The sequence below is a fragment of the Mustela putorius genome, unplaced genomic scaffold, assembly GCF_011764305.1.
Source record: "Mustela putorius furo isolate JIRA1106 unplaced genomic scaffold, ASM1176430v1.1 tig00003923_pilon_pilon_pilon, whole genome shotgun sequence".
NCBI classification, from domain to species: domain Eukaryota; kingdom Metazoa; phylum Chordata; class Mammalia; order Carnivora; family Mustelidae; genus Mustela; species Mustela putorius.
In genome coordinates this window covers 3359051-3378558 of record NW_025422068.1, presented here as the reverse complement: position 1 = coordinate 3378558, position 19508 = coordinate 3359051, and the positions used below count along the sequence as shown (strand labels likewise).

At 34.5% G+C, this 19508-nt stretch overlaps 1 protein-coding gene across 4 annotated transcripts in view; it reads left to right on the top strand.

Moving 5' to 3' along the window:
• DMXL1 (Dmx like 1) overlaps window positions 1-19508 on the top strand; it is a 127522-nt gene that overhangs the window by 87530 nt on the left and 20484 nt on the right. For 3 of the 4 annotated variants that reach the window (XM_045069337.1, XM_045069335.1, XM_045069338.1), the window contains 5 exons: window positions 528-645; window positions 3986-4048; window positions 14101-14187; window positions 17292-17413; window positions 17774-17915. In XM_045069337.1, the coding sequence (XP_044925272.1) occupies window positions 528-645; window positions 3986-4048; window positions 14101-14187; window positions 17292-17413; window positions 17774-17915 (532 nt within the window). The remainder of the gene's footprint in view (window positions 1-527; window positions 646-3985; window positions 4049-14100; window positions 14188-17291; window positions 17414-17773; window positions 17916-19508) is intronic. The other variant, XM_045069336.1, reaches the window with a different exon arrangement.

The window sequence follows — 19508 nt, the reverse complement described above, 5'->3', positions numbered from 1 at the left end:
ATCATCAATAAAGTCTTGCTACAAAATGTTAACTCAGTATACACTGTACTTAGTGGCTTAGTGACATAGTTGATCTACGTTATTTCGCAAGTTCTTACCTTAGAGAGCATCAGGAACAGAGTTCATGGGCTGGTATGTGTTCACAGGCCATTTGAGTAGCTCTGCTTTTAGATATCTTCTAGTAGTGATCTGTTTTTAGTAGATATTATGTTCCTGGGGTCAGCAAACTACAGCTTTGCTGCAATATAAATAAAGCTTTATTGGATCACAGCCATACCCTTTGATTTTAATATTTCTTCTGGGTGCTTTCCTATCAGTGACTGAGTTGAGTGGTTGAAAGATAGCCCACAAAGTCTAAAATATTTACCGTCTCGTTTTTTAAGAAAAAGTTTGAAGACTGGTGCTCTCAGTGGTATTGTCTGATCCCAGTTAATTTATTATTATAAATATTTATAGAGCACAAAGGGAATGTAGTCAAGTTAATCAGAAATCTTCAAAGTGTATAATTAAGTATCCTGTCCCTGTAGATCCAAACACCATCTGGCACTGTCCGTGAAGAGACTATGGCAGTACTTGGTGAAGCAGGAAGAAATTCAGGAAACCTTTATCAGAAATATATTCACAAAGAAAAGATGTCTAAATGAGGTCTGTATAAGTTAAAACCTTTTTACTCTAGTATTAATGAAGTCTTTTTTCTTATGTAACCATAAAAAAAGAAGTTGCATTTTACAGACTTTTAAAAAGCTCACTTTTATATCATAAACATTTATTATGCAGTTAGTAAATAGAAAAAGTGATTGAAAAGGAGAAAGAGGGGGTCAGTATTTTCCCAAATCAAGTTAATTTAAAGGAACTAATTCAGATGTATTTGGAACCCCCCCCCCCCCCCCCCCCCCCAAAAAGATACTGTTTGTGTGAAGATTCTACATCTTGTTTGCTGTGTTTTGAGTTGTCATGAGTGCCTGTTTGGGAGACAAAGTAGAAATTCCCCATGATTTTTGTATGATAACTAAAAGAAGTTTATCTTACAAGTTTAACTGAAACTAGGTTGGTAGACATTTGAACATTTCAAATATGTACATTTTCTTTCTATTCTTTTGATTATCCTTCTTTTTTTTAATTTATTTTTTTGCTGATTATCCTTCTTAATGAAATTTTGTAAACACAATTTTTAAGTTTACTGTAGTTGATTATATTATGGTATTATCATTTAATGATTATTTTTCTCATTTAGTTCATTGCTTTAAAAAGTTCCATTTGGATGATATGGGGAACTTGCACCTGAATGTAAATTAACATATTACTTCTTTTTTGGGGTCAATATTGCTATTTAAAAATACTGGCCAAACTCAGTAGTGGACTTGGTGATGGTAGTAATTCCTTACGTCCTCATGGACTAGTAACAAAGAGGTTCAAGACCAGCAGCTGGTCTGTGGATCACATTTGAGAAGAGTTGAACTGACTTAAAGCAAGCTTTGTATGGTTTGGAAGTGGGAGGGAAAACAAGAAGGTATTTCACTTGGAGGAATAAGGGAATGGAATGGCTTCTTTTTGCTAACTTCGTTCTTTTTTTTTTTTTTTTTTAATTTTTTCATTATAGTGGACATATGTTAGTTTCACTTTCAACTTAGTGACTCAACAAGTTCTGTGCATCAGAATGGTTTCTTTAAAGACAAGTTAGCAAAAAGCAAGATGTCATATAATCTTAATGAATACAAGGGAAAATTACATAGATTTCATTGCCTCTTGGTTTAAAAACTGTTTTATAAGAGGCCACTGCATGCACTATTACTTAGTTTTTGCCAGATTATATATTTGAATTAGCCAAGCCAGGAAATAGACATAATTTTTGGCTAACTTAGAAAACTTCTGTGTACCTTAGTGTGACATTGAAAACTAAGTCATCAATAGATAAAATAGATACAATACAAATGAAGTATTTTTATTTTACCTTATATAAGATATATCTTAAGTATTGCATATATGAATTACCATTAAACAGTTCAAGAAAATTTGGGGATAAATAAAATTTAAAATGTACTGGATCAGAAACTAATTAATTAGGTGTATTTACTGATAAGGTAATGTTCCTTATTTTATTTTAAATATATCCTTGCCTCAAATAATGTATCAGAAGTTAAAGCATTCTCACAATAATTTATAAAACCCTGCCACATTATTCTGTATAAAAAGTATGTTTACTCTGTTATTTCTTTGTTTTTTTTGATGTAGCTTATAATATGAATATGAAAGTTGGCATAATTTCAACTACAAAATATTTTTTTTAAACATGGCCGTATTTGATTAATATAGGTGTAAAAATAAAAACATTTCTCTACTGCTGATATAATCATTATATCTGGGAAATTAAATAGCTGTCAAACAAAACAAGAAGCTATTATACCACTAGATTTTCTAGCTAAATCAGGGAATAGTATCACTAAGGAAAAGAGTAGCATAAGCCAAAATGCATAAGGAAGGAGAACAGGTAAATAAGTATAAGTACACCTTTTGATCCCTTTGCTGTTTTATTATTAGTTTTCTTAGGAGTTTTATGATACGTTGAGAAAATTTTGAAGTTATTTTTGTGCTACTATTTTAATCAAAAACATGCTTATGGATGTTAGACTAAAAGCTTTATAATTATGAGTAAGCTAAATTTTAGGTTTTTTATCTGCAAAATAAGTGAAATACCCCTTAATCTGCTATGTTTTGACCAGTAAATCTAACTTACTTAAAACCTGGCATGATTAATGGTAGTTACTAGAAATTAGTTATTACCACTTTATTCTTTCTTAAATTTTATTTTCATTTTTTATTGTTTTATTCTTGATGGTGATATTCTTAAAAATAGTGATATTTTGATAAAGGGAATATGAAAATGAAAAATTTATATGGGGAATCATAGATTGGGTAGAATTAAAAAGAATATTAACTTCATAGAATTAATATAATATTATTTAATCTTTACAGTTGACTAGCTTATTTTTGTTATTAACAGAATTACCTTCCATCTCTTTTTTTGTAAAACGATAATTGTATTTAAGTAGCTTGAGTCCAAGTCACTGTGACTTTTCAGGTGTTTAGTAAATAGATGCCAAACAGGCCCAGGGTTTTGGATGGGAGGATTCTGAGACTGCTGCTGTTTGTTTCTTTATTCCTTACATGCTTGAAAATGAAATTTTCTCCATCTGATGTTAAAATTTAAAATCCTGGTATATCCTCAGATCTTTTCTTTTTATATACTATATTTTTAAAATAGAAGGTCTTTCCAGTTTATATTTATTTTGAAATTAAATGTAGATAGCTGCAGATAGACTATATCTAAATAATTTCCAACCAGAAAAAAATACTTGACAGCTATCATCTTTGTTCCCTACTTAATATTTCTTTTTTCTTTCATTTTCTGAGAACTAAAGGTCTTGAATCACTTCTTTAACAAATGCTAATATCCCCTTTTAAGAAGGATGTGTGCCTTCAAGCAATTTATTGACTATTTCTGGCTAAATAAAGAGAAAGAATTAGAAACCTTGAATTCTAAATGTTCTAATCAGGAGGTTTTCTTGAGGAGTGAGATACCATGATGGAGGCAAGGCATAGTAGAGTGTATGAAGAAGAACAAGTTGACTTTAATTATCAGGTTAGAGTACTGTGGCACCAGTAGCTTTGAAATTTTTAACATTAGAACTGTGGGCTCAATGTTGCTTTAATGTCAGCATTTCAAAATCAGTTAAGTCGGTTAAAATTTCTTTCGAAGTGAAATAAAATTTATGGTAGTGGTTAATGAGTTTTGAGGCATTAAATTTTCTCCAGCCCCCCATACATGCTTCTTTTAAGATGTATGATATTTAAAAGGTAATAACTCAGTCCAGTATTGTTTTCTAGTAAATTCGGTCAAAAATATAATTTAAAAAAATACCCCAGTATTTTGCATGTTATATCTCGTCTTTACTCTTTGTCATGTGGTTATTCTTTCTTGATGAAGTCATTAGAGGACAACTGTGAAACCATCAAAAATTCTATGATGGAGGAGCCAAACATGAATAAGGTACAAAATATCATTCAACTGAAATTAGAAATTGCATTCTTTAACAAGAAAAACGAACTGTTTGCATTTTAGTTTTGAACTGGACTTTGTCTCCAACGTAGTTAAATTGTTGTTCCCTCAGATTACTCTTCTTTGGTTTCAACAAATATGCAATCATAAAAATTATTTGTTTTGTTAATAAGAGAATGCAATTTTAAAGGGAGTTGAATGTAACCTGTTTTGGCTACAGATTTTTCTGAGTAAATACAGCTGAAGTTCTTAATAAAATGTAATTATAATAGCCATTATAGAATTATAGTGGTACTGTTCTATTTCTACAAGTGTCACTTTTGAAGTTAACGTTCTCTCCTGTGATGTTAATTCCTTAAAATGTATCAAATACTCTTATGTAACATTTATTTTTCTGATAGGAATAGCATGTAGCACATTGCCTTGTATATAATAATGTCTCATAATACTTGAGATCAAGAGCAAAAATTGTAGGAATTTGTATAATCATGAAGTACCTCCCACATGTCCCATGATCATACATTCAAGTATGACTTTTATTAAGTTGGTATTTAACTCGTGTGTTTCTTACTCTGATTTTAAGTCCCTCTCAACAAAGTAATTTTTAGGGGAAAATTTTCTCAAAAGATATTTTTTTAAGGCTACTAATTCCCACTGTTAATTCTTTCTCTAAGAAAATCTTTTGGTAAAAATAGGAAAAATAATTCTATGCAAGTAATAAAAAGGACTAATTAGCTGTCAAGTGTACATTATAACTCAAATTTTGGCAAAATAAATTTATGCATTTCATACTTTGGAAATGTCTACTGACCTTTGGGCATTTTAAAAAGAGTATAGTTGAAACTTTTAATCATTTAACAGTAAGTTCTTGCCTAAGTAATCATTAATTACTAGTCTGTACATTATCATGAATTCTCATCCAAGGATTTTTTTTTCACACTATTTATAAGATGTTAATAATCAGTATGTGGTATTTCTGTAGTAATCACACTACTTTAAAAGGTAGTCATTCTGTTTGGTGTGTTAACATCATTGTTAAATAATGTTTAAATAAAACAGAATTGTTTTAAACAGGTTTATTAGGTATACCTGAGTTAAAACACCTGCACAAATTTATTAAAGTGTAGTTTGATCTTGGCATATGTATACACTAAGCCATAACCACAATCAAGAAAAAAAATAGAGTCATCACCTCCAAAACTTTAATCTCCCTCCTCCTCCTTTCCTCCTACTTCTGCCCTCTTTCTCTACAGGTAGCTACAAGTCTGCTTCCTCATGTTATAGATTAGTTTGCATTTTCTAGAATTTTATGTAAATGGAATTACACACAATGTCTTTTTTCCCCCTAGCATAATTGAGATTCCTCCATATTGGGTATTTCAGTAATGCATTGCTTTTTATTGCTGAAGTGTATTCATTGAATTGCTGTACCATAATTTATTTTTGTACCTGTTGGTGAACACTTGAGCTCTTCCCATTTCAGAACTATTTCAAATTAAGAATGTTCAGAATCGTCATATGCAAGTCTCTGTGTGTGGGCATAGGCTTTCATTTGTCTTGTGCAAATGCTTAGGACTGGAAGGGCAGATTACATTGTAGGTGTGTGGTTAACTTTTTAAGAAACTGCTCAAGTATTTTCCAAGGTGCTGGTACCATTTTACCACCCCCACCCCACCCCCAGCAGCAGTGCATGAAATCTGAGTTGCTTTACCTCCTCACCACTACCTGGCATGCTCAACCTTTTTATTTTAGCCATTCCAGTAGGTGTGTAGTGGTTTTAATTTGCATTGTGCATCTTCTCCTGTGCTTGTTTATCATTTGTAGGACTTTTTGGTTGAAGTATCTTTTCAAATGTGTCTTTAATTGGGTTGTTTTCTTAATAGAATTGTAACAGTTGTTTTTTCTATTCTAAATATAAGTCATAGCTGATTGGCCAATATTTTCTCCTACTCTATTGCGTGTCTTACTCCCTTTACAATTTGTTTTAAACAGAAGTTTTTAATGGACACAATGGACCTCATCAAAATCTGTTCTGTGTATGGACATCCTTTTTTTGGTGTCATATCTAAGAAGGCTTTGGCTTAAAGTCACAAAGATTTTCTCCTGCTTTGCTCTAGTTTGAGTTTTATAATTGGTGAAGATTACTTCCATTACTGCAACTTTCCAATGAAAAAGAAATCCAATGTTCTGCCCTACAAAGAAATCACAACACAAAGGCATTGTTTAAATCCTACCAAAAATTTTTTGAGTCTTTTTTTTATATGGCACAAAGTATGGATTGCCCTTAATTTTTTTTTTTAATCTGTGTATTCGTTATTCACCACTGTGTTCTGAAAAGATTATCTTTTCTTCCACTAAATTGCCTTTTCCTCCCTTAAAAAAAAAAAAAAAAATGACATAAATGTATCATGGATTTTGTTTTGGACCATTGATTTATTTATCATTATACTGATCTCCCACTGTCTTACTGTACTGAATAGAACTTCCAGTCCATTATTGAACAGAAGTGGTAAAAGCAGACATTTTTATTTTGTTGCTGATCATTAAGTATGCTGTTTTCTCTAGGATTGTTTTAGATATCCTTTATAAGGTTGAGGAAGATTTTCTGTTCCTAGTTGTTGAAAGATTTTAATCAGTAATAGATGTTGGATTTTGTCACATGTTTTTGTTTTTTGTGGGGTTTTTTGTTTGTTTGCTTTTTAGGTTGGTGGTTTTTTTGTTTTTGTTTTTGTTTTTTGCTACTATTGAGGTCTTCATGTGGTTCTTATTTTAGTTTGTTAAATATGGCTAAATAGGATGATGGATTAGTTTATATTAAACCCACCTTTCATTCTCTGACCAAGCTTCCTTTGGTCATGATGTGTGTGTTTGGTTGTTTTTTAAAGATAAATCTTTCAAAAATTCTGTTAAGAACTTTTGCATTTATGTTAATGAGGAATATTAGTTAATGGTTTTCTTAATGTCTTGGAGTTCTTTTTTGGTTTGGGGGTTTTTTTTGTTTTTTTTTTTTAAGATTTTATTTTATTTGACAGACAGAGATCATAAGTAGGCAGAGAGGCGGGTAGAGAGAGAGGGGAGCAGGCTCTCTGCTGAGCAGAGAGGCCGGATGCGGGGCTCCATCCCAGGACCCTGAGATCATGACCTGAGCCGAAGGCAGAGGCTTTAACCCACTGAGCCACCCAGGCGCCCCTCTTTTTTGGTTTTAAACTAAACCTGGAGTCACAAGATGAGTTGGGAAATATTCTCTTCAATTTTTAGAAAAATTTGTGTAGAATTAGTATTATTTCTTACTTAAGTGTTTGGTGTAATTCACCAGAGAAACTATCTGGTCTTTTATATCCACAAATTCAGTTTCTTTAACAGATATAGGGTAAGTCTATATCTGTTACTTATTTCTTCTTGAGTGAGCATTAGTAGTCCATGTCTTTAAAGAAATTTGTTTGTCTGGGTGCATAGGTGACTCAGTTGGTTAAATGTCCAACTCTTGATTTCATCTCAGGTCGTGATCTCAGGGTCCTGAGATCAAACCCGTAGTCAGCCTCTGTGGTGGGCATGGAACTTGCTTGGGATTCTCCCTCCCTCTGCCCCTCCCCACTCTGTCCGTCTCTAAAATAAATAATAAATAAAAATTTAAAAACAAAGGAATTTATCTGCTTCAAGTGTCAAATTTATAGGTATAATGTTATTCATAGTAGTCCCCTATTTTTTAATACACAGTAAAATCTATGGTGATGTCAACTTTCATTTTTCTGCTAGTTTTGAAAACAAAATTACTTCCTGAATATTTTTATTTCCTAATATTTCGAGTATTGGTGTTCTTTTATGTTCACTTGCAAGCGTCCGATTTCCTTGCAATATTCCTTTGATACTCTTTAGATCTCCTTTTACTTTATGTTTTGTTTTATTATATCATTAGAGTAGTGCTGAAGTAATTTATAATGTTCACCTTCACATTGTAGAAGGTGATAGTAGCTGAAAATCACCAATGAGACCTAGAGTTTCAGGTCAGCTTTTCTGTAGATCTATTATGGGACCTTGAGCTCCTTACATCCTTGAAGCCTTCTTTATTTAATGTATAAAATTAGGGTTGATAGTTTTAAACATGCTGGCTGCTCTAATTTAAATAGTAGTAAAGTCCTGGATTTACTTTGTTGTGGTCCTCTCTTCTTCAGTTCTTAAAGGAAGTTCTGTGGAACCTGAACATTATTTAGATCAGGTCCTGTATAAAATTTCTTTTTTTTTGAATTGTGGTAAAATATACATATAAACTTTACCATTTAATTCTTCTGAGCATACCGTTGTGTGCCATTAGTTCATTCCTATTGTTGTGTAGCCCTCAACACTGCCCATCTCCAGAGCTTTTTCATTTTCCCATACTGAACCACTGTCCCCATTAGACAGTAGCTCTCCATTTTCTCCTCCCACCTCACCTGGCCCACCAGCCAGATCTGTCTCTCTGTCTCTGTGAATTTTCCTGCCCTGGGTATCTGTATGAATGGAATCATACAGTATCTGTCATTCTGTGACTGGCTGCTTTCACTTAGGTTACTATTTTTTAGTATGTATGTAGTATGTAGTATGTAGTATGTATCAGAATCTCCTTTGTTTTTAAGCCCAACTGGTATTCCATTCTGTATACGTCGCATAAACTGTATAGCCATTCCTCTGTCAATGGACATTTGGGTTCTTTGCTTCTTTTGACTGTTTTGACTAATGCTCCTGTGAACATTGATATATACGTACCTGTTCAAGTCTCTGCTTTTCTTTTAGTTATATACCCAGAAATGAAATTGCTGGAATCTATGGTAATTCTGTGTCTACTTTTTGATCTGCATAATCTCTTAAAATCTCTTTTAGCACTAGTATTTAGATTCTTGTTTCCTCACATATCCAGCCCAATCAAATTTTAAAGCATGGCCTGGAACCTTACATTATAAAGTTTACATTAACTTTTTCATTAAGAGCATATTCACGGTGGTTTTTTTTTTTACTATGATTTTATATGGTATGGCCTTTAGCAAATTATATTCCTAGCACATGCAAGTTCTCTTTTTTTAGCTGACCATATTGTGTTTCCACTTCCTTGCCTACCTTAGATTTCATGATCCATCATTATGATCAGTCCTTTATAGAAACCCTCAACCCTTTTATGCTCTTCTCTCTCTGCCTTGAATATTCCCAAACCTGTTTACATGTAGCTTTTTGTCTACTCTGTGCCATTGTAACTGAACCAAAGTTGAGTTCCATCCTCAGTGAGTCACACACTCCCGGTTGAGTTATGGCATAGAGAAAAATCAATTTGCAGCAGATAAGGAGATCGTGAGTAAAGGCTTCCAAAGCTGTGCCTCCCTGAGCAAGGGTGGATGGGTTCCTTTTATTTAGAATTAGAATGCATGTTTAGGTGGGGAAGTCTGGTCATCCTGTGTAGAAATGGGCGTAAGGTCACTTGTGCACCTTAAGGAAACCTGCCCATACACATGTTGTATGTTAGGCAGATGAGGCATGTGCTCCTCCTTGGGCTGAGGTTTAGTACTAAATGGGATAAGGAAATGGGGTAAAGGTAGTCATCCCATCATCCCCATCCTAGAGGTAACTCTGTGGTCCATCTCTTCAGGCAGAAGTGGGGAGTTGAGATCACACTGGTCTGGGTGGCCTGGGCGAGCTGGAGGTCTTGTCAAGGTAGGCACTATTGCTGGAGGGGCAGTTCTGCTTTCCCTTGGCTTGACTTAAGAGATAAGGGGGAAAGAAGAGCTGAAGAAAAAATGTGGGACAGAGGTGGGGGAGTGTAAGCAAGTGGGCCATAAAGGTAAGGTCTTGGAGTCTAGCTGGTGACATATTCACCCAAATAGCTGAACATGGGTAAAAAAAAAGCACAAACCCCAGAGGCTTGCATTGAAATTTACAGCCACAAATCCCAAACTAAACACCTGACAACCAAACTTAATGACTCTGTAGTAAATTTGTTTTCTTGTTCTCTTTTCCATTCTCCCCACTTTTTCCCTCTTTCCTTAAACTTCCAGTATTCCTTGCTGTTTGCCACTGGTGACTTTATTTTGCCATCAAAATAAGTGCAGGAGATTTAGACTAATCTTCTCATCCCCAAATCTAACTTCTGCTCTATATGCAGATACTTTGTTCTGCCTTTTCTAACAGTACATAGGCTGTCACTTTTTGTCCAAGACCAGATTTTCCATTTATACATTGATCCTATCTCCTCTTTATCTACCCAAGGACTTTGCTTCAGTAGTTATCTTCTCTTCCTCTACCCTGATAGTTATCTTTCTCTTAGATTATTCTTAGCATAAACAAATATATTTTGTCTTATTTTCAGATGAAAACCAAAAAACCTAGCTTTGAATCTTGCTACTCTCCCATTTCTGTAATCCCCCATCTAGGAAAATCCATTTATAGAATTCACTATAAAAATCATCAGGGCGCCTGGGTGGCTCAGTGGGTTAAGCCTCTGCCTTCGGCTCAAGGTCCGGGATCGAGCCCGACATGGGGCTCTCTGCTCGGCAGGGAGCCTCCTTCCCCACCTCTGTCTGCCTGTCTCTATGCCTACTTATGATGTCTCTCTGCCAAATAAAGGAATACAATCTTTAAAAATCATCAGAGAAGACTTAAGAGTAATGTTGCAGATACCCTGTGGAGGAACCACCCAGTTTAAGGAAGAAAACATTATCAATTCAGTTGAATGCCCTGTGAATCTTCCCCAATGGACTATTCACCAATGTCACATGCCTCTCTAATGTAGTTACCTGTTATCTCCAGCCCACTGCACTGAGATTTTACTGGTCAAAGTCACTTACCCTTGACTTCCAGGATGCTCAATTCAGTAGTCAGTTCTGTTTCCCTTTAATTCAGTTTTTCAGTATCCTTTGGTATTGTTGACTGAAGCTGCCTTTTTGAAACTTGGTTCACTTAGTTTCTGTAACAACATATTTAATGATTAAATATTCATAGTTGGAGAATGTTTCCTCTTCTGTCAGACTGTTTCTTGTAATATGGATTTATTCTGTCATTACTTCCATCTTGAATTGGCTTATCTTTTTCCTTTCTTGGAAACGTTGGGTGTCTCAGGACTTAGTTCTCTAAGCTTTTCTCTTCTCCGTCTTTACTTTCTCCTCATGTTATCTCATGGTTTAAATACCATCCACAGCTAGCTCTTAAGTTATAACTCTTAAATCACTTCCTGAACTCTGGACTTGCCTTATTAATCTAAGAGCTACCTTGCCCTGAACGTCTGAACACAGAATTTTCTTTCTTCTCCTAATCTTAATCCAAATCCCCACTTTTTCTTCACTTGTGTCTCATTAAATGGTACCTTCACTCACCCAGTTATCAGGTCTGAAATCTAGAAGTTATCCTTGCTTTTTCTCTTTTAGCTTTTACTGTAATTTCAGTCCATTAGCAAAATTTATCCTAATTCCAACCACTTGATTGAATCGTGATTCCAATCACGACCACCATTGCTACTACCCTAATCAAATCCCCCTTTACCTCTCACTCCAGCTGCTGAAGTAGCCTCTTAACTGATCTGGCAGCCATTCTCACATTCTGTATACTTTGCCTCACAACATCCAGAATTATCTAAACCCTGCAGTGGCTTCCTAGCTTTAAAATAAAATTTGAACTCTTTATTACGGCTTTTAAGGCCCTTTGCATGCTGAATCCTGCCTGGTCTCCAAGGTCATTTCCTACTACTTGCTATTGTTCTCAAAATTAAATATGCAGGGGCTCCTGGGTGGCTCAGTGGGTTAAGCCTCTGCCTTAGGCCTTCAGCTCCCAGCTGAAGATCCTAGGGTCCTAGAATCAAGCCCGCACCCCCTCTGGCTCTGCTCCACAGGGAGCCTGCTTCCCCCACCCCCCTCTATCTCTGCCTACTTGTGATCTCTGTCAAATAAATAGGTAAAATTTTTTTAAAAATTAAATATGCATAAGCTTTTGAGATGCTAAACATTCTTTTCCCCTCCCCTCTTTGATTATCACACAGGTGATCTTGGGGCCACAGTATTACGAACTAAAGTTTTATTAAATCTAAGTAATGAGAGGACAAGAATGTATTTTCACAATGAAGAAGATTTTTAAGTTTATGCTTATTCGAGCTTTCTTTCCCATAAATGTAAAGTTTGAAAAAGCTCTGCAGGTAAAATGAATATTTTCCCCCTCACCTACCCATTACCAGCAAATAACATATTCCTCTGTGGCCTGCAAATATCATTTGTCTTTCTTTCCATTTTTTCAAAATCCAGTAGTGGACATTTAGTATGCTTTAGATACTAGGCAGATAATTAAGTTGGGGTTTTGTCATAAAATTACAGAATTTGACATTATGTACATTTGATGAGGCTCTTGTAGCCAGAGGTAAGATTTTCCTCAGAAAAGAAGTTGACCCTGTTTGCCAAGCACTGAAATTGTTTTATGTTTGTTATCAGATTGTTTTTTAAAGATTTTATTTATTTACTTGACAGAGATCACAAGTAAGGAGAGAGGCGTGGGGGAGGGGCAGGCTGCCTGCTGAGCAGAGAGCCCTAATCCCAGGACCCTGGGATCATGACCTGAGCTGAAGGCAGAGGCTTTAGCCCACTGAGCCACCCAGACTATATTTTAGATTAGAATATATTTGACATCTTTATATCCAGTGACCGTGAGTTTTGTTTGTATGTAAGATTATTTGGGTTTGATTAACTTTTTTTTTTTTTTTTTTTTGACAGACAGAGATCCCAGGTAGGCAGAAAGGCAGGCAGAGAGGGGGAAGGGAAGCAGGCTCCCCGCTGGCTTTAACCCACTGAGCCACCCAGGCACCTGGGTTTGGTTATCTTTTAAGACTCAACTTTGCCATTCAACAGCCTTCTTATTTGCCATTTTTAAAAATAGTGCTAACTCACTTTTGTTGGTCAAACAATGGGCAAGCATTGGTGATGTTTTTATCTAAACTTTGCAGGAATTGTATTTGTTATATTCTTTTTTTTTTTTAAGAATTTATTTTTAAGTAATCTTTATATCCAAATTAGAGCTCGAAATCCCAACCCTGAGATCACGAGCTGCATGCTCTACTGACTTAGCTAGCCAGATGCCTCAATTTTGTTAAATTTTTGTCAAATTAATAACTTCTGTACTTCAAAATGTGTTGTGAACTATTTTATACTAATTCATTTTAAAGATTGAAGGTTAGGCAGTAAAATAAGATGAAGCAATATCCTATTAACATTTCTAACTGTTAATAATTGTCTCCTCCTTTTACCTGTTTATTTTTAGTAAATATTAGTTTTATACAGTATTCTCTTCTGTGTTCAAAGGCCTTGCATATACCTTCTCTGGGGTAAGCAGAAGGTTGATATATTTCCCTCAACTAAAGAATATCGAGTTGTTGTTTATTCATCTATTAAAATGACTACTGACTTGGGTAAATTACTATGCCTTTCAGGGTTCCAGGTTGTTTTTCTTCTTTGTTTTTTTGTTTTTATAAAATAAAAGTTGTTTTAGACTAGGAGTCTGTAAACTATATTCAGCTGGCCATATTTGACTTTTCTTGTATAGGCAGTGAAATAAGAATGGTCCTTATATTTTTAAAAGGTTGTTTAACAAAAAAAAGACTAATAGCAACAGTGATCCTCTTTGGTATGCAAAACCTAAAAATATTTACCTTTTGACGTTCTTATATTTATAAAATATTATCCAAGGATTATAATACTAAGATATAGGGCAAACAAAACTTTTTTTTAATAATTAGAATGTCTTGATCCTTTAAAGTTAATTCATTTGTGTTAATTTATTGGGAACATAATTAATGAAGTTGTATATTGTATAAACTGTCTTTTTATATATGGGAAGCCAAGCTGGAAAAAAATTTAAATTTCCCTGGTCAAATTAGTTTTGTTTTAGGGATAATTAACATATAAAACAGTACCTTTGGCTAGGAAATGTCTAAAAAGTTTCTTGAAATAATTAATGCAAGTATTAAATGACAAATTGGGATATACTGTTTTTTTTTTCTATGACTAAAATCACTATATTTTTATATTTTCTTTCCTTCCATTTAGATAGAAGCAGACTTGGGATATCCTGGAGGTAAAGCAAGAATAATTCACAAGGAATCTGATATCATTACTGCCTTTGCTGTTAATAAAGTAAGTGCATAGACTTTTTATTCTTTGATTATTAAGTATTCATTGTTGAAGAAGGTCTACTATTATGTCAGCTTATTCAGTATTAGTAATTCTCTTTCCCAAAGCTAATTCTCACTGCCTAAATTTCAATCTGAGTAAGTTCCTTTATTTTATAAAATGATTATATTGTTTGATAATTAAATTTATTGGATATGTAGCAGATAAAGTAATGTTTTATTACTACACAGAAAGAAATATCAAATATTTATATATGCAATAGCCTTTAGAATTTCTACAACACATTAAAGCATTTAATCTAAAAAAAAGTTTTTTATTTTCCTTCTATGAATATGTTGAATGTGGTTGTTAATATTAGATCAAATTCAAGTTTTTACATGACTTACAGCAATTCTCACCCATTGACTTATAGCTACATTAGCTGTGTATCTAGTTTCTTCTTTATATTCCTTAGTCTTCTACATAACATGTTCCTTAAAGCTGTCTGTGAGCTCCTTAAAAAAAGGGATCGAGCCCCACATCGGGCTCTGTGCTCAGCAGGGAGCCTGTGTCCCCCTCTCTCTCTGCCTGCCTCTCTGCCTCCTTGTGATCTCTCTCTCTCTCTGTCAAATAAATAAATAAATAAATAAATCTTTAATAAAGAATTTACTTTAATCACTTTCTCCTTCTTCCCTAAATGCCTTGCTGCACAGTTTTATTTGCATACACACACAAATACACCCCTATACATAATTATGTATATCTCCTTTTTCACATATTCCTAACTTTAAAATAATTTTTGAGTATTATTTTAATAAATACCCTACGGCATTATGCATTCAGAATCATTTCACCAGTTGGTTCTCCATCTTCCTATGAAATATCTTTCTTTCCTTTCATTTCTCCTAGACAGTTCCTCTATCCTTCTGCCCTCATCTTTCCCTATATCCTTTGTCTCATTTCCCTCTCATACACACCCCTGAATAGTTACTAGTTCTGTTGAAGACAGGCAGGTTTGGAATGAGCCCCTTAACCAGACAGTTCTCATGTTATAGCATCTGTGCAATATATGGTATAATATATGTCAATACAAATAGAAAGCTATTGTCTGCACCCAACAGCTATCTTCCTTCCCTTGAAAAAAATATGATGTTAAATATTCTGTGCTATAAAACAAGCTCACTTCTTTTTCTTTTTTTTTTTTTGGATATATATAAGTAATTAGTAATAAACAGTCATCCACATATTATATAAAATCTCTTGTTCACTGTGCAAGAAGAGTGTACCTGTTTAGTTTTTATTTCTCCAGATTATCATTTTACAGCTTAAGTTTATAGATGAGAAATAATACCTTTTGCTTTAAATTCCATTATTTTAAAATGCTGATGAGATTGAACTTTTTTCCATTTATTTAGTTGTGAGTTATCTGTGTTAAGAACTGTGAAAGGTCTAAGATTTATTACTAATAACAGAAGCATTATCCAGAATATCAGCATTTATGCTGTAGTTCCCTGTGTTAATATTACCACAAGTGGCGGGGAGGGGGCCAAATGATAACTGCACACAGAGTAGGTTGTATTATACGAAAGGAACACTGAGTTAAGGGAACCTTAATTTTCTCTAATGTACATTAAGGGTACCTGCCCTTTGATCTGGAGGGAGATGCTATAGGCTTATAGCCATTCTGCAGAACCAACAGCAGTCAGTAAGTCACTCACCAGACATGCAGAAACAGAGAGACCTCTGGAGAATTATCTCTAAGCAGTCTCATTACATCCTTTTTCCATTTATGTCTCGGTATTCATTTTTTCCTTTTGTTTTTGTATTAGCATTTTACATAATGGAAATGTTAATCCTATTTTCTCTTTGCTGTCAACATTTTTATTTTCTCTTTTCAGTTCATAGATGTTTAAAATTTTGTATCATTTAATCTGACCAACTCTTTAAATTAATATTTATTTATTTAGTTTAAAGAAGGATAGAGAGAGAACGTGGGGGAGGGGGAGAGAGTGAAGGAAAGAGAGAACCTTTTTTTTCCCCAAAGATTTTATTTATGTATTAGCGAGAGAGCACAAGCAAGGTGAAGGGCAAAGGGAGAAGCAGACCACTCAGCAGGAAGCCCAATGAGGGGCTTGATCCTGGGATTCTGGGGTCATGACCTGAGCCTAAGGCAGACACTTAACCAACTGAGCCAGAGAGAGAAAGAGAGAGAGAGAGAGAGATCAGCACACTCTGCACTGAACTTCTGTCTCATGACCCTGAGATCACAACTTGAGCTCAAACCAAGGGTCAGATACTTAACGGCTGTACCACTCAGGTGTCCCTACAGTATCCATCTTTTAATTTATCATTTATTCTGACAAACTTTCCCCACTCTTTTTCTGTCTACCCCTATATCTTTCACATATTCCTTTCCCAAATTCTGTTTTTCTTGTTTAAGCCTGAAAAGCTTTAGGTGAAAGCGATACTATCTTATTTGAATAATGTACTTTTATTTCTTTAGTTTGATGTTCCTTATCTCTCTCTACCTTCTAGAGCTTCTATCCAGCACCTCCCTCCACATTTCAGAACTGTGTAAACCTTAGGGAGATTGTACCACACTAGCAGACCCGAGAGAGAGTGCTGGGAGAAGAAATAAAGTGGTACATGCTTTACCATTTAGAGGAGGCTTTGTGTTAGATGCTCTTCAGTTCTTAGAACATAAACATATCTCCAAGCTCAAGCGGATAGTTATTACACTCAAGATTTAATTATTAAAATTAATTCTAAGGGGCACCTGGGTGGCTCAGTGGGTTAAGCCACTGCCTTTGGCTCAGGTCATGATCTCAGAGTCCTGGGATCGAGTCCCGCATCGGGCTCTCTGCTCAGCAGGGAGCCTGCTTCCCTCTCTCTCTCTCTGCCTGCCTCTCTGTCTACTTGTGATCTCTCTCTGTCAAATAAATAAATAAAATCTTTAAAAAAAAAAATAAAATAAAATAAAATTAATTCTAAGTATTCGTTTGTGATAATGCTGTCTTTTCTGCATCCTAAAGTTTCTATGGGCTATTTTGTAGTTTCCATTTTTAGAAGTGGCCCATATACATGTTGTGCTTTTTTATTTAAAAATTATGATATGATTTGTTTTTCAGGCAAATAGAAACTGCATAGCAATTGCATCAAGCCATGATGTTCAAGAACTGGATGTTTCTGGAATTCTAGCTACACAAATCTATACTTGGGTAGATGATGATGCTGAAATGGAAACCAAAGGGTACTTTTATACTTTGTTTTTAATTCATTAACATTGTGTTAAATGATATCCACAGAACTATAACTTCCAAAAGATTTTTAGAGGAGTATTCCTAGATTGTGAGTATAGTGGATACTGATATGATACAGAATGGAAAAGGGGTGGCAGGCACTTTAAAGAAAGGAACTGAGGGTTAGAAGAGAGTAATGTGAGAGATTCTGCAATTGTTCCCATTGATGAAGTACTATTTCCGAGTTAGGAGTTAAGAGCTGAAGAAAATTTTAGAAGGAAATACAAAAGCATATATTAGAGCTTTCAGGAATAAAGGAAGAAATGAAGAACTAATGGGTTGCTCTCCTTCCGGTTGATGTTCTTTTGTAGATCAGAAGATTTCTTGGTTATACATGCTCGTGATGATTTAACAGCTGTGCAGGGTACAACCCCATATACACATAGCAATCCCGGCACTCCAATCAACATGCCTTGGCTTGGCAGTACACAGACTGGCAGAGGAGCATCTGTGGTATGTAGAGTTCAACATACTGTGGATAGGGGTGTCTGGATGGTTCAGTCAGCTGAGTGTCCGACTTGATTGCAGGGTGTGAGTTCAGGTCCCGCATTGAGTTCCATGCTGGGCATGGAGCTTACTTCAAAAACAAAAACAAATCCCCCACACAAAGTAAAAATACTGTGTTTAACTGTCCCTTTTCCCCCCTCTAGTTTAATAGTTAAAGGGTGATTTAAACATATTTTTTAAAAATCCTCAACTTTTTAGTAAGTCATACTTGCTGAAAATTATAAATTTAGATTATGAAGAATGATATGTATTTTCATATGAAAAAGATAAAAATTATTTTAAAAAATAATTTAAAATAGAGCTGTATTTTAAGAGCTCTATTTAATTATTTAAAACTTATTGGTACAAATCAGGTATCAGCAAGCTGTAGTCTGTCAGTCAAACTGTTTTTGTGTAAACGTGCTTGAGAGTAGTGTTGACTTTTTTCAGTGGTAGAAAAAAAAGTCAAAAGAAGAATGGTATTTTGTGACACAAAAAAATTATATGAAATTCAGATTTCATTATCTATAGGCAAAGTTTTATTGGAACATAGCCACAGTTATTTGTTTGTATTTTGTCAGAGGATCTTCTTGAGCTCTGATTAAGTTGTCATCCATGTTTATCCCTCAATGAGATTCTTTTATTAATACTTAATGATGCATGGAGTCATAGAATCCCAGGACCAGTAATTCTTTCAGTGGCTTTCTGGTGGTGTGGTTATTTTTAGTTTCCTAATTCCTATAGAATTCTTTGGAATTCTATTCTTGGCCTCTCCGTCCCCACCAACACACATACTAATTTTTTTTTTTTTACTAATTAGTAAGGGTAGTTATTTTAATAAATGTTTAATCATCCTTAATAATACCTGATAGTATTTTATATTAATATAGTTCCTCTGTTGCTCATAAAACCTTATTTTTGTTCGTATAACCTTACTATGCTCTGAGATACCTGTTGAGATAGCTGTTATAATTACTCCTACTTAGCATTTTTCAGATGAAACTTAAGATCCAGAAGGGTCTAGTGATTTAACTTAGGTCATTATCTCAGATTTTTGGTAGAGCTTATATTAAAGTCTTTTATTCCTCCTACCTAGCTCACTGATTTCAGGTAGGAGTGTTCGAAGTATTGAAGAGTTTGAAAAGCAATCTAGGAATTATTCAAGTGAACTGTCTTGGTCATTTATAGTTCATTTTTTCCAACTGACAGATACATTAAAATTCACTTCTAAAACCTACTGATATTATCTTCTTTTAAAGGAAAACTTAAAGAGAATATACAAAATATGTAAAAAGAAATAACAGGCAATTTCTCCAACTCCACTTTCAGAGAATACAATGAACTTCTTCCTTTAACAGTATCTTGCTGGTCTCTCTGCTTCCACACTTGCTCCCTGTGTTCTGGATACAGTGGCCAGAGTTGCTCTTTTCTAAAGGATCATTTAGGTTGTCACTCTGGTGTTTAAAACTTTCTGATTTCCCAATACAACTTTAAAAAAACAAGTCCTTAAGGTGGCCTTTGTAGTCCTCTGTGATCTAACCCCTGCCAGCCTCTGCAGCC